Raw genomic sequence first — 14,267 nt, 5'->3', positions numbered from 1 at the left:
GCTCCTGCTTTTGTTTGTTCAGCTCATGTTATAGCGAAAGCACAGGGCCTTGCAGTGTTGTCTGTAATAAAGGCTGGATTTTTGGTAACTGCCCGAGGGGGAAGTGGAATAGTTCTAGCACGCCTGCCAGGTGGAAGTAAGTTTTTATAATGTTTAATTCCTAGATATAGAGTTAAAATTATCTTAATATAATTGTTTTATTTTGTTTTGGTTTTTTTTTGCATTTTGGCCTTTACTCACAAATTGCCCTTCTGCATGTAGAGAGACAGGAATTCTGGTGATTTTAAGTGAGAGTGAGCTCTAATACATCTTCTAGGCAAAAGAAGCCCCTCTAAAACATGTATTGGATTTAAATGTCAAAATCAGGCTCCAAACTCCTGCATGAAGACAGAATGAAAAGAGAAAGGGGAGGGGGGTGAAAAGTGACTTAAATATTTCAGAAATGGTTTAGAAATTTTTATTGATAATATATAGAAAATATCTTATTTCAGTATGATGAAGCTTATATTAAGGGGCAGATGTATTAAGGGTCGAATATCGAGGGTTAATTAACCCTTGATATTCGACTGGGGAATGAAAATCTTTCGACTTCGAATATCGAAGTCGAAGGATTTTGCGCAAATACTTCGATCGAAGGAATAATCGCTTGATCGAACGATTAAATCCTTCCAATCGTTTGATTCGAAGGATTTTAATCCAACGATCGATGGATTATCCTGCGATCAAAAATTAGCCAAGCCTATGGGGACCTTCCCCATAGGCTAACATTGACTTCGGTAGCTTTTAGGTGGCAAACTAGGGGGTCGAAGTTTTTTCTTAAAGAGACAGTACTTCGACTATCGAATGGTCGAATAGTCGAACGGTTTTTAGTTCGAATCGTTCGATTCGAAGTCGTAGTCGAAGTTCGAAGTAGCCCATTTGATGGTCGAAGTAGCCAAAAAAACATTTCGAAATTCGAAGCATTTTTTCTTCTATTCCTTCACTCGAACTTAATGAATGGGCCCCTAAATGTTCATTTTTGCAAAATAGTTTCCCTTTAAGTTTATTGTACCTGAAGCTGCACTGGGGAAAGCCAAACTAAATCCAGATGGCATATCTTCAATAGATTAGTAGAGAGTTCTTCTATTTAATATATGTTATACAGGAGAGCATATTGCTACCCTGTTGTTGAGCTACAGAACCATAACATTCTCTGGTGAAAGCTGGTGCTGTAGCAATGGCAGCATAAACTGTGTTATGAACTTATGTTGTTCTTATGAAACTAATTGTAGATTTCTGTAAACAAGGATTATTGTTATAAACAGCTTTTCCAGTTTTCATTGCACTTTGTTGTATGTTTGTTTGTTTTACAAATATCCATATATTGAGTCAATGTTAATATAGCATCTTAATATTGTCAAACTTTAATCTTAGTACATTCAGTGCCTAAGATATTTTCATCTCATTTTCAATGCTAGGGTGGTCAGCTCCTTCAGCCATTGGCATAGCTGGACTTGGAGGTGGATTTGAAATTGGGATTGAGGTAGGTATTCATTTATTTGAAGACTCCATTGAGAAACGTAGGGGCTAAATTAAGAGTGCTCAAGGCTTCCGTCTCTAAAACCACTTGAGAGTTCCTAAACTATTATGTGGTTTCTTCCTTTGAATACCTCAGCTTCCTGCTGAGCGTTCGGTTTTCTTGAGCAGGTTTTTCCAGAAATAAAAAGGTTGGCACCTAAAACCTGGTGATCTTTTTATTTTTTGGTTGGGGAAGGAAAACCTGGACAGGAAGCCCAGATATTTGAAGGAAGATATAACAAGAGTTACAGAACTGTCGCGTGGTTTCAGTACCCACATGCTCAAGCCCAGGGATCCCCAACTTTTTTTTTACCTGAGAGTCACATTCATATGTAAAATAAGTTGGAGAGCAACAAAAGCATGTAAAAAACTCCTGAGAGTTATTGTTGGTTGGTTGTGATTGGCTATTGGTAGCCCCTATGTGGATTGGCAGTCTACAGGAGACTCTGTTTGGCAGTACACCTGGGGGCACATTTACTAAGCTCGAGTGAAGGATTCGAATGAAAAAAACTTAGAATTTCGACGTTTTTTTTTGGGTACTTCGACCATCGAATAGGCTACTACAACCTTCGACTTCGATTTGAACTAAAAATCATTTGACCATTCAATAGTCGAAGTACTGTCTCTTTAAACTTCGACTACATACTTCGGCAGTTTAAACCTACCGAGGTACAATGTTAGCCTATGGGGACCTTCCCCATCACTTTTCTAAGCTTTTTTTAATCAAAGTAAAATCCTTCTATTGATTAAAATCCTCGAATCGTGTGATTGGATGGATTTTAAAATCCTCGAATCGTGTGATTTTCGATGGAACGATTTTTACTTTCGATCGTAGCATTTGCTCTAAATCCTTCGAATTCGATATTCGAATTCAAAGGATTTTACTTCGAGGGTCGAATTCGAGGGTTTATTAACCCTCGATATTCGACCCTTAGTAAATGTGCCCCCTGGTTTTTATGCAACCAAAACTTGTCTCCAAACCCAAAATTCAAAAATAAACACTTGCTTTGGGGCCACTGGGAGCAACATCCAAGGGGTTGGTGAGTAACATGTTGCTCGCGAGCTACTGGTTGGGGATCACTGCTCTTCCCTGATGACTCAAGCTTTCTTAAATCGGGGCCCGTAGTGTAGCGAGGTGGCTGAGTGGGTGGCGTTGCATCGATGGGGTTCTGAGTTCAATTCCAGCCAGGGCACTATCTGCAAGCAGTTTGTATGTGAGTTTTCCTTCAGATACTCCAATAGCATAAAGGCTTTATGTCTCTTACATTATTTCAGAACATTTCTGTTACAGCGATAAGTAATAATTCAAGGGCATTTGTTTAGTGACTCTTGAGAATTACAGAACATTGCCACGTTTCAAGTGTCCCTTTACAAGTACAAACGGATAGTTATTGTAGACTATCAACAATACTGCATTTATTTTAGCTTTCTCCTGTAATAGTCTTCTTCTCTGACATTGATTTCTATTTCTTAACCATCAAAAGTAGTCTGAATAAGGTCTGAATTTTCTACATCAATTACACATATCTAATTAGAAATGTTTTGTAGTTTAAGGCTATTATTCATAAGGAATTTCTACAGATACTTCAAAATGTCAAGAGACATTTTTCTCACCTGTTGATTTTTTTTGAATGGTTTTAAAGTACAGGTACAGTATTGAATCTTTTATTGGGAATGCTTGGGACCTGGGGTTTTCCAGTTTTTATTATTACAGAGAAAAAGGAAATCATTTTTAAAAATTAGAATTGTTTACTTAAAATGGGAAATGGATCTTCTTGCAGCATAAAGGATCCCATACCTATAATATGATTTCTGTAATATATTACTATTTCCTTGTAATTTTCGTTCCATTATTTCAGTTTCCCAAATTTATATGGACCTACATTACTAAGGGGGTTATCTTATGTCAATATTTTCTGCTACAAACTCTGATCAAATCCGCTCGGGTTTTTTTACGCTTATTTATTATTAAATTTTCCCGATAATTTGCTTTGCGGGAAAAAATCCGAATTTCACGATTTTTTTCGGGCCTTCTATCAATTTTCACGACAGGTCTTAGATGCCGGATTTTCAGATTCAGACTTTTCTATTCTCGGGCTTTAATAATCCGAAAAATTGGTGTTTTTTTTAAAAGTCTGATTTTATAAAAAAAATCACACATTTTTCATGATTTTTGCATTCGGAGTTTAGTAAATAACCCCCTAAGCGTACATAGGTAAAACTACTGTTTGGTCTGTTTTGATTGTATATAAACAGGGCAGGCCATTTCTTCTGGGACAGTTTTCTCACTTTTGCAGCTGCATACATTTACAGAAAATTAAGTCACATTAATAAAATTATATACTTTATGTAAGTGTTTACTATTATTAAATGTCTCATTATCTGTACGAAGAATTTAGAGTTTATTAGTGTTAAAATATTAACGTTAAAAGGTAAAACATAAATGTAAAAAGCTCTGAGCGGCAAAATTTGGAACATAAAATATGTTGATAAAAGGGGTTTCATCCAACAGATATTTGAACTAGCTTTTTATATATAGAAGGTTATTGAAGGGATTTTTACAGGATTGCTACCATGATAAATGTCATTGTTAGAACATTTAGAAAGCCACTTAACAGACTGAACAGACTTAACATACTGAACAGATTAGAATCCTCTGTAAAGCAGTCATTTGGGGAAACATTTTATTTGTGCAGCATTATAACTGACTGGTGTTTAGGAGTACAATTATGAGCGTTCCCTGTGGTTCGCCTATATTTCTCTTGTACATGAATTTCCCCCGCTCTGACAATTAAAACTGCATTTGCTGGAAAAATTCAAAACCATATTACCTATCCAACAATAACATTAAAAGCAATTTAGTTGTACATGTTTAGTTAGGTGCTATAGACTTGAGACTGTATGTTAATCCATGCAGGGAGATGTGCGGATGTACATTATTTTGACAGTTTTATCATCTCCGATATGTTAACGGGTCTAAATTATATAATCCTCCCAAAAGATAGACAGGAAAATAAACGGAGCCTTTTGAGGAAATATTCCATGAGTCTCTTGTTACAATTAGGCAAGCCCTTGGGGATCAGAGATCTGCTGGCCTATGGTAGGTCTCATGAAAACCTAAAATAAAACAGAGCAATGTGCATGGAGTTCAGTTATTTGTGGTTTACAGAAGCAGCACATTATGATGAACCCAGAATGTTATAGAGTTTCTGTATTTTTAGTTCTGTGTTGCATCTTATTAAAAAGACACACAACATCTTTGTTTCTTCACTGTGAAATTATCTCTGGGCATATTCTGTTAGCTAACCATAATAAATCCTTGGTTTATTTCAAGCTTCCAATTATATTTGTTATTTTCACATTTTTCAGCAACTGCCAACCTTATTGCCCTTATTGTAATTTTTTTGGAGCCTCAGCCATGGTCAAAATTAGGCAAAATACTTCTAACGGGCTTTCTTTACGCACAATGAAATGTCTAAACCACCAGAGACATGATCTAGAATAGGATAGCTGTTATATGGGCATTATAAACAACCTTAAAACTGATGTTTAAGTGCATTTGATATATGGTGTTTCTGACTCTGTTTTGGGGCTTGCCTCTATATGTACATTGAAAATCATTGCTAGAATTAAACAGAAAACCGTGAACATTGATTTTACATAACCCCATCTATACACCAGCAACAGTGCCGTAACTAGAGGGGGACAGGCCCTGGTGCGTGACGCACAGCCGGGCCCCGCCCCCCCCCCGTACACAACGGATTTCACTGGCGAGCGAGCTGCCGGGGGGCCCTGAGGGGGCGCGGGCCCTGGTCCACTCGCACCCCCTTCTCCCCCGGTAGTTCCACCACTGACCAGCAATAGTGGGACAAAATTCCCCTAAATGCTATCTGTATATCAGCAAGGAGAACACATTTATTCTGGGTTGTATCCATGGGAGAGACAAAACTGTGCATTCTAGGGGGACCACTGAGACGCTTTATTGTAGATCAATATGATTGTTATGGATAACGTGATGGATAGCCTTTTGGACAACATTTCTAAAGCATTTACTGGATTAACACTGACACACGAAGATGAATATTCTCTTTGAGTTTGCAAGACATACAATGCTGTTTGAAGGCTTTCTAAAGGGGAACCTCCAATTGCAAAACCTCCTTATTATCTTCATAGAACGTATTTGAGTGTTCTGTACAAGCCAAAGTTACAACAATCCTTTGAGACTATGATCAAAACCCAACATACTAGCGATGTGCGGGTCGACAAAAAGTCGAGACCCTAAGCCCAATAGGCACATGGCCCGAACCCACCTGGCACTTCTATTTATAGGCCTGTACTCGACCCACCATCTCTGACATCATAAAAGCGTGTGGAGCTGGCACGTGCTTATAAATAGATGCCATCACAGGAAGCCGTCCGTGACCAGCAAATTGGGTGTGGCAGTCAGTCCATACCCGCCCAACCCATGGGTAAACCCATGGGTCTTGTGGGTTTCTGGCTGGCCCACACATCACTTCAACATACAACCCCATACACATGGTATATAAATATGTCTGATTAAAGCTAGAACACATCTTGTGGTAGTAACATAATCACAAATTATGCTTGAGCTATAAAATCCTATTTCATGTGCCTTTCTGCTTGTACATATAACAGGTGTCTGATTTAGTCATTATCCTAAACCATGAACGGGCTGTTAGAGCTTTTGCAAAAGGTGGCAATCTGACACTTGGAGGCAATTTTACTGTTGCTGTTGGACCATTAGGAAGGTAAGGTGAACAATTAATCCATTAAATATTTACATCAAAATGCTTTGATTGACTTCGATCTTGATTTAGTGCTAAATGGAGGGCGTCCATACACGGACCAATACCAATACTTCCAACTCGGTCTGAATGGGCCAAATCAGCAGCTTAAAGGAGAAGGAAAGCCCCAGGGCACAAAACCCCTCCCCCCCTCCCGTGTATTGCCCCCCCTCCCTCCTCCCCCCTGGCCTACCCCTCCCGCTGGGCAAATGCCCCTAACTTTTTACTCACCCCTCTGCGCAGGTCCTGTCCACGGAGTTCGCAGTCGCCATCTTCTCCCACGCGCGTCTTCTTCCTGCTCTGATCGGCGTTTTCTGGCGCATGCGCAGTAGGAACAGGTACCGGTACGGCTCTACTGCGCATGCGCCGAATGTCACGAAGTTTTCCGATTTCACTTCGTGACATTCGGCGCATGCGCAGTAGAGCCGTACCGGTACCTGTTCCTACTGCGCATGCGCCAGAAAACGCCGATCAGAGCAGGAAGAAGACGCGCGTGGGAGAAGATGGCGACTGCGAACTCCGTGGACAGGACCTGCGCAGAGGGGTGAGTAAAAAGTTAGGGGCATTTGCCCAGCGGGAGGGGTAGGCCAGGGGGGAGGAGGGAGGGGGGGCAATACACGGGAGGGGGGAGGGGTTTTGCGCCCTGGGGCTTTCCTTCTCCTTTAAAGGAGAATTCAACAGAAAAGTTAAAAAACCCTACCCTACATAGACCCCCCCCCCCCAGCCTAGCTGCTAGTCTTTACGTACCCCTCGGTGCAGATTCTGTCCAGCGTAGTTCACGGCAGCCATCTTCTTCTCTTCGGTCTTTTTCAGAAGTAAGTTCCATATCGGCTCATGCGCAGTTAGAGCAATTTTCTGTCTCCCGACAATTGCGCTTGCGCCGAAAGTCATGGAAATTGTTGAATCGCCGCTCTCATTCTGAAGGTTACCGAAGAGCCAGAAGATGGCTACCGAGGGGTAAGTAAAGACTTAGGGGGATTTGCCATGATAGTAGCTAGGCTGGAGGGGAGGAGGGGGTCTATGTAGGGTAGTGGGTAGGGTTTTTTTTACTTTAGGGTTGAATTCTCTTACATCTGCCCATGTATTACCACCATAACACGATGATGTATAGCAGAAGGACTTCTGAGAAGGAAACCCACTGTTGCACCTAAAATTTTCATTTACATAGAATATGCTATAGTGGAAGCTCACCCACTGGGTAGTATGCTGATCAGATTCTCATGCTACAGATCAGTTTCAAGCTTATTGGGGTTATCAGCGTAGTGCAGGGTATCCTGATCAGCATATGCAGAGCTAGTGAAGTTACTTGACAATATACTGTGATGTTCATTCTACTCAGATTTAAGATTGGTTCTGATAACTCGCTGTATCAGCACCAACTTACTTTTTGAGGCTTCTTTACAAAAGGCACCTTAGTGCGAATGTTTATTCATAAATGTCTTGGCAGGAGACCATCTTGGGAAAATGGAATGTACCATGTGTGTCGATTACATTTAGAAACAATGGACAAGATATCAACCTTAATATGATTTTATTTTGGATCTTTTACAAGTGTGTCTTCATTATGCTAACTGCAGGGTGCTGCTTCATGAGTATTCTGTTTTCATAGAAATTTGGAAGGAGATGTGGCCATACGAAGCTCGGCTGCTGTATACACCTACTGCAAGTCTCGTGGACTCTTTGCTGGAATATCTCTTGAAGGTTCTGGTTTGATAGAAAGAAAAGAAACCAACAGAAAGTAGGTTTACACTTGTAAACTGGTTTATATAGAGAGTAAAATAATACATTCTGGTCATTAGCAAGTAGCAGTAATCAGTCATGTCTGTTTCATGTGTAATATAGAACTCAACAGCAGGTGGGTGACATATATCACCACTATAAGCCTATTTTTTTTCCCCAAAAGTTTGAAATACCAGGATGTTCTTTATCATTTATGTGCAGAGTGCTTTGAGGCAAGGACATTTACATAGAATATCTGATGGTATCATCTGCACTCTCGAGTGCAACAGTCTGCAGCAGTGATTATTTGTTAGAAAAAGTTTGTGCAAAGATCCTTTTTTATTAGACGTTTGATTCCTTAAGGTTAGTAGATCAAATCTGATGCTTAACTCATACTCACTTGCCCCTAGAAGCTTATATATACAGGTATGGGACCCATTATCCAGGATACTTGAGACCTTGGGTTTTGTAGATAATGGATATTTCCTTTATTTGGATATTCATTTTATTCATTCTAACCAGTGTAGGGGGAGGGTTTTACCTCTATGTCTACTAGAAAATAATTTAAACTTTAAAAAACAAAATAGGCTGGTTTTGCTTCCAATAAGGATTAATTATATCCTAGGCTGGATCAAGTACAAGGTACTGTTTTATTATTACAGAGGAAAAGGAAATAATTTTTAAAAATTGTAAAAAAAAAACTGTAATTCGGAGCTTTCAGGACAATGGGTTTCCGGTTAACAGATTCCATACCTGGATCCTAAAGTCTGTGTAAAGTCAAGAATACTCTATATTACACTCCACTATAGTAGTTCAGCTTTTATAACTGATTAGGTGCATTTCATGTAGACTTCTAAAAGAATAAATGTCCTGATAATCTTGTAATCATCACACATACTCATATTCTCTCCTGTTTCATTGTCTAAAATGTTTGCTTACTATTTGTGTAGGTTTTACGGTCAGGACGATATTCGCGCATATGAAATATTGTTTGGTGAAATATTTCGTCCTACCGAGGCTAAAGAACTTTATGAAATTCTTGACTCTTTTACGGAAAAATATGAAATTGAGGAGCAGAGCGTTAACATGAGGAAAATGGCTAGAGAACAAAGAAAGGTATGTTTGCTGTGTAAACATGCTGTTGCTTTAGTGCCATTTATCAGGCATGTAGAGTTATTTGTACATGTAATTTCTATTGAACATGATATCTGTCTGGCTGATTTTCACTCTACATTCTGATCCGTGAAACAATGTAGAAGAAGCCGGCTAATTAACAGACCTTGAGGAGATCTGACCTGTTACATTTTTTTTTTCAAACATCAGAACAAGCAGTTAGTTCAGAAAGAATAGAACGCAACATGGAAAGTAGTATGTACGGAATATAAAAAAATCCAAAACAAAGGCGCCGATTCACTTAAGGACAAAGTGGCCAACGCTAGCGTCAATTCGCCAGAAATCCCATCTGCAGGGACATCGCCAATTCACTAACAGGCGTAGAGGTCAATTTGCTAGTGAATGGGACCATCACTAGCATTCGTTTGCACTCTATCAGCAGGTGACTTTTTCCTCTGGCGAGCAAATTTTGATCTGCAAATTCAGTAAAGTGCGAATTTTACTGAACGTTCTCTCTTTCGCCAGAGTTTACTTTGCCACCTCAGACCAGGCAAAATGATAAAACTAAGCTACATCTTCCTCAATCTTATGTCAGCGACATCATATCCTGGATGCCGGAAATGCATTAAAGTTGTCAAAAAAACCGACCTAAATTTCTATATGTTTTCCATAATTCTCCCATAAACCCTCGAGCCCAATGGTTCGCCAGAATAGACAAAATAATTAGAAGCATTCTTTGGGCAGGAGAACACCCTCGATTGAGCTTTAGGGTGCTACAGGTACCGGTTACTGGAGGAGGCCTAGCACTGCCTAATCTCAAACTTTATTTCCTTGCGGCCCAATTGGTATATGCCCACTGGTGGTTTGTCCCTGATTTGAGCAACTCGGCAGTGGTCCTGGAAGTCGCAGTGATTGGTTCCCTTGAGGCCCTTGCCAAACTCCCTTACAGGGGTGTCTCCCCCTATCACGTTACCACTACTTCTATGCGCACGGTGGTACAGGTATTTCAGAAGTCTCAAACACTAGCCAGGGGAACCTCTACAGCCTGGTCTCCCTATACACCATTGTGGGGTAATACCCACCTACCTAATTTTCACTCACTCCCTGACATTGCACGATGGGCACAGCTGGGGATAAAAACGCTTGGTGATATAACCTCTGGGGGTGAATGTAAAACATATGCTTCACTACAACGGGAAGTACACCCTCACCCAAATATGCTGTTTCGCTATTTGCAATTAAGACATGCTTTTAATGTACAATTTCCAGTGAGACCTGTAAGTTTAGAGATGACAACCTTAGAGACATATTTACATAGAGTGGACCTAACAAAACCCTTATCCTGGTTGTATACTATCCTATCTACCGCTGGTCCCTCCCCCCTTGAGAGGATTAAGGGCAAATGGCAAAGTGATATTCCTGACTTAGATGACGAGAAATGGAAGGACGCTCTCAAGTTAGTCACTGAGCTATCTATCTCTATGAGGGACAGGTTTATACAAATAAAATTCCTGAATAGAGTCTATTTAACTCCCTACCGATTGGCTAAAATTTATGAAAATGTTTCAGACCTATGTCCCAAGTGCAGAGAGGAACCGGGTACCTTGTTTCATGTATTCTGGACCTGTCCGGTAATCCAGGGATTTTGGAGTGTTGTACTTCAATTCTTGAATGAAAAACTCGCATTACCAAGTATTCGTTCACCGGAAAATTGTTTATTGGGGATAACGGGTGACCTCCAGTTACGCTCCTACTCTAGACTTTGTTACCTACAGCTCTTATATTTTGCCAAGAAAGCCATATTAATGCATTGGAAGTCACTTAACCCTCCTACACTGCAATATTGGCAAAAGTTGATAAATGATTCTCTCTCAAATCAGAAACAGACCTATCTGTCAAGGGGCTGCCCTGAAAAATTTGATGCTGTCTGGGGTACCTGGTTGAAAGTACAAACAGGTTAACTACAAGTATTCTAATATAATGTATATGCCAGTCTGTACCTTACCTCCCCTCCCCCTTCCTTCACAACTTTCTTTTCTAATATCTATTTCTTTTCTCTCTACCTCTACTATTCATATTGTGTATGTTGAATGTTTGAAAATTTTAAAATAAAAACTTTTAAAAGTTGTCAAAAATGCTGGCGATTTCCTTTTTTAAAGCGGTATTGCCTGCAAAAGTCCTAACTATTAAAGACTTATGTGTGAACAAATTTTTTAAACTAATTTGAGGGGCATGCCACATTTGTTTAAGGGTGGGCTCATGTCTAGGGCATTAGAGGATCTCCTCTGTCTTTATTTTGGCTCATTGAACATTTGTTTTAAAAAGCGCCACTTCCAACATTTGCACCAACATTACTATTAAAGACGTCTATATGAATTTTAGGTACCGCCCTATTCAAATGAACCTAAGCGCAAGAGTGCTAGCGAAGTTTCACTAGACAGAAACAATATCAAAAATTCACCAGCGTTCGGCTGCTGAGACGCAACTTTGCATTTTTGTAAATTAGCGTAGTGGTAACGAATTTGCTCCTGCAAAGTGCGGAGTGTGGCGAAGCGCTCGCCAGCAAAAATTTGTGCTTTGGTGAATTTGCCCAATAGTATGTGTGCGACTTACCTGGCTGAAGACACAGAATGGTCACATGGAGGTAGCATGAAGGTTTATCGTGTAACTCCAGATGGTGGGCAGTGGTGGGTCGGTTTGAGGATGGCACTTGGGGGTTCAGGAAACGGGGACGATGGCAGATATGGTTCTGCAGGATTGTTGAGAAATGGCCGTGTGAATCAGAGGCGGAAGGTTGCAGTCTCCTCTCCACCTGGGGAATCCTGTGTGTCTGTTTTTCCATTCCTAGAAGTTACTCCACTCAGCCTACTCTTGCACTTTGGAAAAACCTGATATACACTTCCTATCTACAAATGTATTTAGGTAAGGGCTCCCCAGACAAAGTTGAATAGGGCTTGTGGACAGCCAATCATGCAAGCCAGCCTCTGACAGAAGCCAATTAATACACACCGTATTGTATCCCCTATGGATGCTCTTGTTAATTTTGTACATGATCTGCAATTTTCCCCCATTTTATTCTATGGCAGTTACTTGGCTAAACAACAACTTAAGAGGCACAGGCTGAATATACCTGATATTAGTTTATTGTTTCTTTTTATTATAGGAAGCAAAGTCATCCAGGCCGCGCTCCTTCCCATCTTCAAGTGGAAATGATGGCCAGCGTAAGTTGCATTTTGAACTTTAAAGAACACTGCAGCCATTTTATAAAGTACACATGATAGAATATATATTTATTATAAATAAATAAATTTGTAAGAAGTATTTTTGGGGTTATTCTCAGCTACTGTGAGTCTGAAAGCGATTTCAAAGCCTCCCTGCTGCATATAAGATTGGAAAACACACTGGGGGTCATTTATCAACACTGGGCAACTTTGTCCATGGGCAGTAACCCACGGCAACCAAATCAAATTGCTGCATTCATTGTGCTACTTGCAGCTGGCTTTAAAAGGCTGTTCGCCAATTGGTTGCTATGGGTAACTGCCCATGAGCAATTTTGCCCAGTGTTAATAAATAAGCACCACTTAGTGCTCTTCTTTTCCCAGTCTCTTCTCTGACTTGAGAACTGATCCCATGTCCATTTAGAATAATGATACCAAATCCCTTGAACATTTAGGGACACCTCTAATAAATGCATGTGGCAGGGCTGCATTTAATTGCAATCAGTGCAGCCTTCAAGCTGGTGTCCCTGAATTTTCTAGGGAGTGCTCTTCTTTTCCCGCTCTCTTTCTCTGTCTTGAGAACTGATCCCATGTCCATTTAAAATAATGATACCAAATCCCTTGAACATTCAGGGACACCTCTAATAAATGCATGTGGCAGGGTTGCATGATCAGTGCAGCCTTCAAGCTGGTGTCCCTGAATTTTCTAGGGATCTGGTAACCCTGAGTGAAACAGAATAAGGTGGTCCTAATAGTTATGAAATACCAAAATATTCAGGGGGGAAAAAATCTCCGGTGGTGCCGTTCCGGATGGAAGGGAGGTCTGTAGAGGTGGCTGTAGTTGTGAGCAGGCTACCCTTCTTTTATATTTAAATTATAAGACATAGATATTGTACTTTATGTATTTTTTCTATACTAGAACTGGCAAAATAACCATATCTTTCTTTTTCAGTTACAAGACCTGTACACAAAGTTTACCCAGATCTTCCTAGCCACAGTGTTCCGGACAGTAAGTGTGAACATTCACTGCACAATTTCTCTAGCTGTTAATTCCTTTGCTTACTACCGCCAAGAAAAACCTAATTTTTCTGACATCATAATAGAGAAATAACGCGCACTTGTTAATTTACCTGCCTTTTACACTCCAAGCAGACGTCCCTTTTATTCTTCAAATCACAGGCCAAAAGGTAATAGGAGGAGGGTATATAAAGCTCAGGTTGGGCAATTGAACTGCCCTGAGTAGCCTTGCTCCTTAGTGGGTAGATACAAAGGAGTCCTAGTAGGAGTCCTCTTGTTGCTTACAACTATATTTGAAAATGCACCACGTTATATTTGGTTGTAATTGTAATGTCATTAATAAGGCCATATTTTCTACAAAGTAAACAACCCAACAAAGAAGACAATAACCACATATTATTCTTTAACAATAGCTGCCAATTATTAACCAACTAAACAAAGACTTAAGATGGCCATAGACGCAAAGATCCGATTTTTCGATTCATACGATTTTCGGATCATGTGTGGAGTGTCCCGACATTTATCTTGCCATCGTTCAGTCGATCGGACAGGTTAAAAGATTTCTGTCGGCTGACGATCATATTTCTGCATGTATTGCCGATCTGACAATCTTCAGTGGGAGACTGTCATTGTCCGCTTTGTCTGACTAAAACGTTCCAACGATTGCTGTGGGGCAGAACATTGGCTGATCTGTTCTTTACTGCTTTGTTTGATCTGAATGGTTAGTTAGTGGCAGGTCGTGAGATTAGGACGTACGATTCGTCTGATATTGCAGGGAAATCTTTGCGTCCAGCTTTAGTCCTCATTGCCCAACACCATTGCTATTTTCTTTCAGATG

General features: G+C 40.2%; 1 protein-coding gene across 1 annotated transcript in view; it reads left to right on the top strand.

Moving 5' to 3' along the window:
- Positions 1 to 14,267, top strand: part of sh3yl1.L (SH3 and SYLF domain containing 1 L homeolog) — a 56,610-nt gene that overhangs the window by 17,393 nt on the left and 24,950 nt on the right. The window contains 7 exon segments of the mRNA NM_001093063.1: positions 23 to 136; positions 1,458 to 1,522; positions 6,214 to 6,326; positions 7,972 to 8,100; positions 9,032 to 9,197; positions 12,358 to 12,415; positions 13,365 to 13,421. Of these exon segments, the coding sequence (NP_001086532.1) occupies positions 23 to 136; positions 1,458 to 1,522; positions 6,214 to 6,326; positions 7,972 to 8,100; positions 9,032 to 9,197; positions 12,358 to 12,415; positions 13,365 to 13,421 (702 nt within the window).

This window comes from Xenopus laevis, chromosome 5L (assembly GCF_017654675.1).
Source record: "Xenopus laevis strain J_2021 chromosome 5L, Xenopus_laevis_v10.1, whole genome shotgun sequence".
Lineage (NCBI taxonomy): Eukaryota > Metazoa > Chordata > Amphibia > Anura > Pipidae > Xenopus > Xenopus laevis.
The sequence above is the reverse complement of the archived record's forward strand: the minus strand, read 5'-3'. Positions and strand labels throughout refer to the sequence as shown.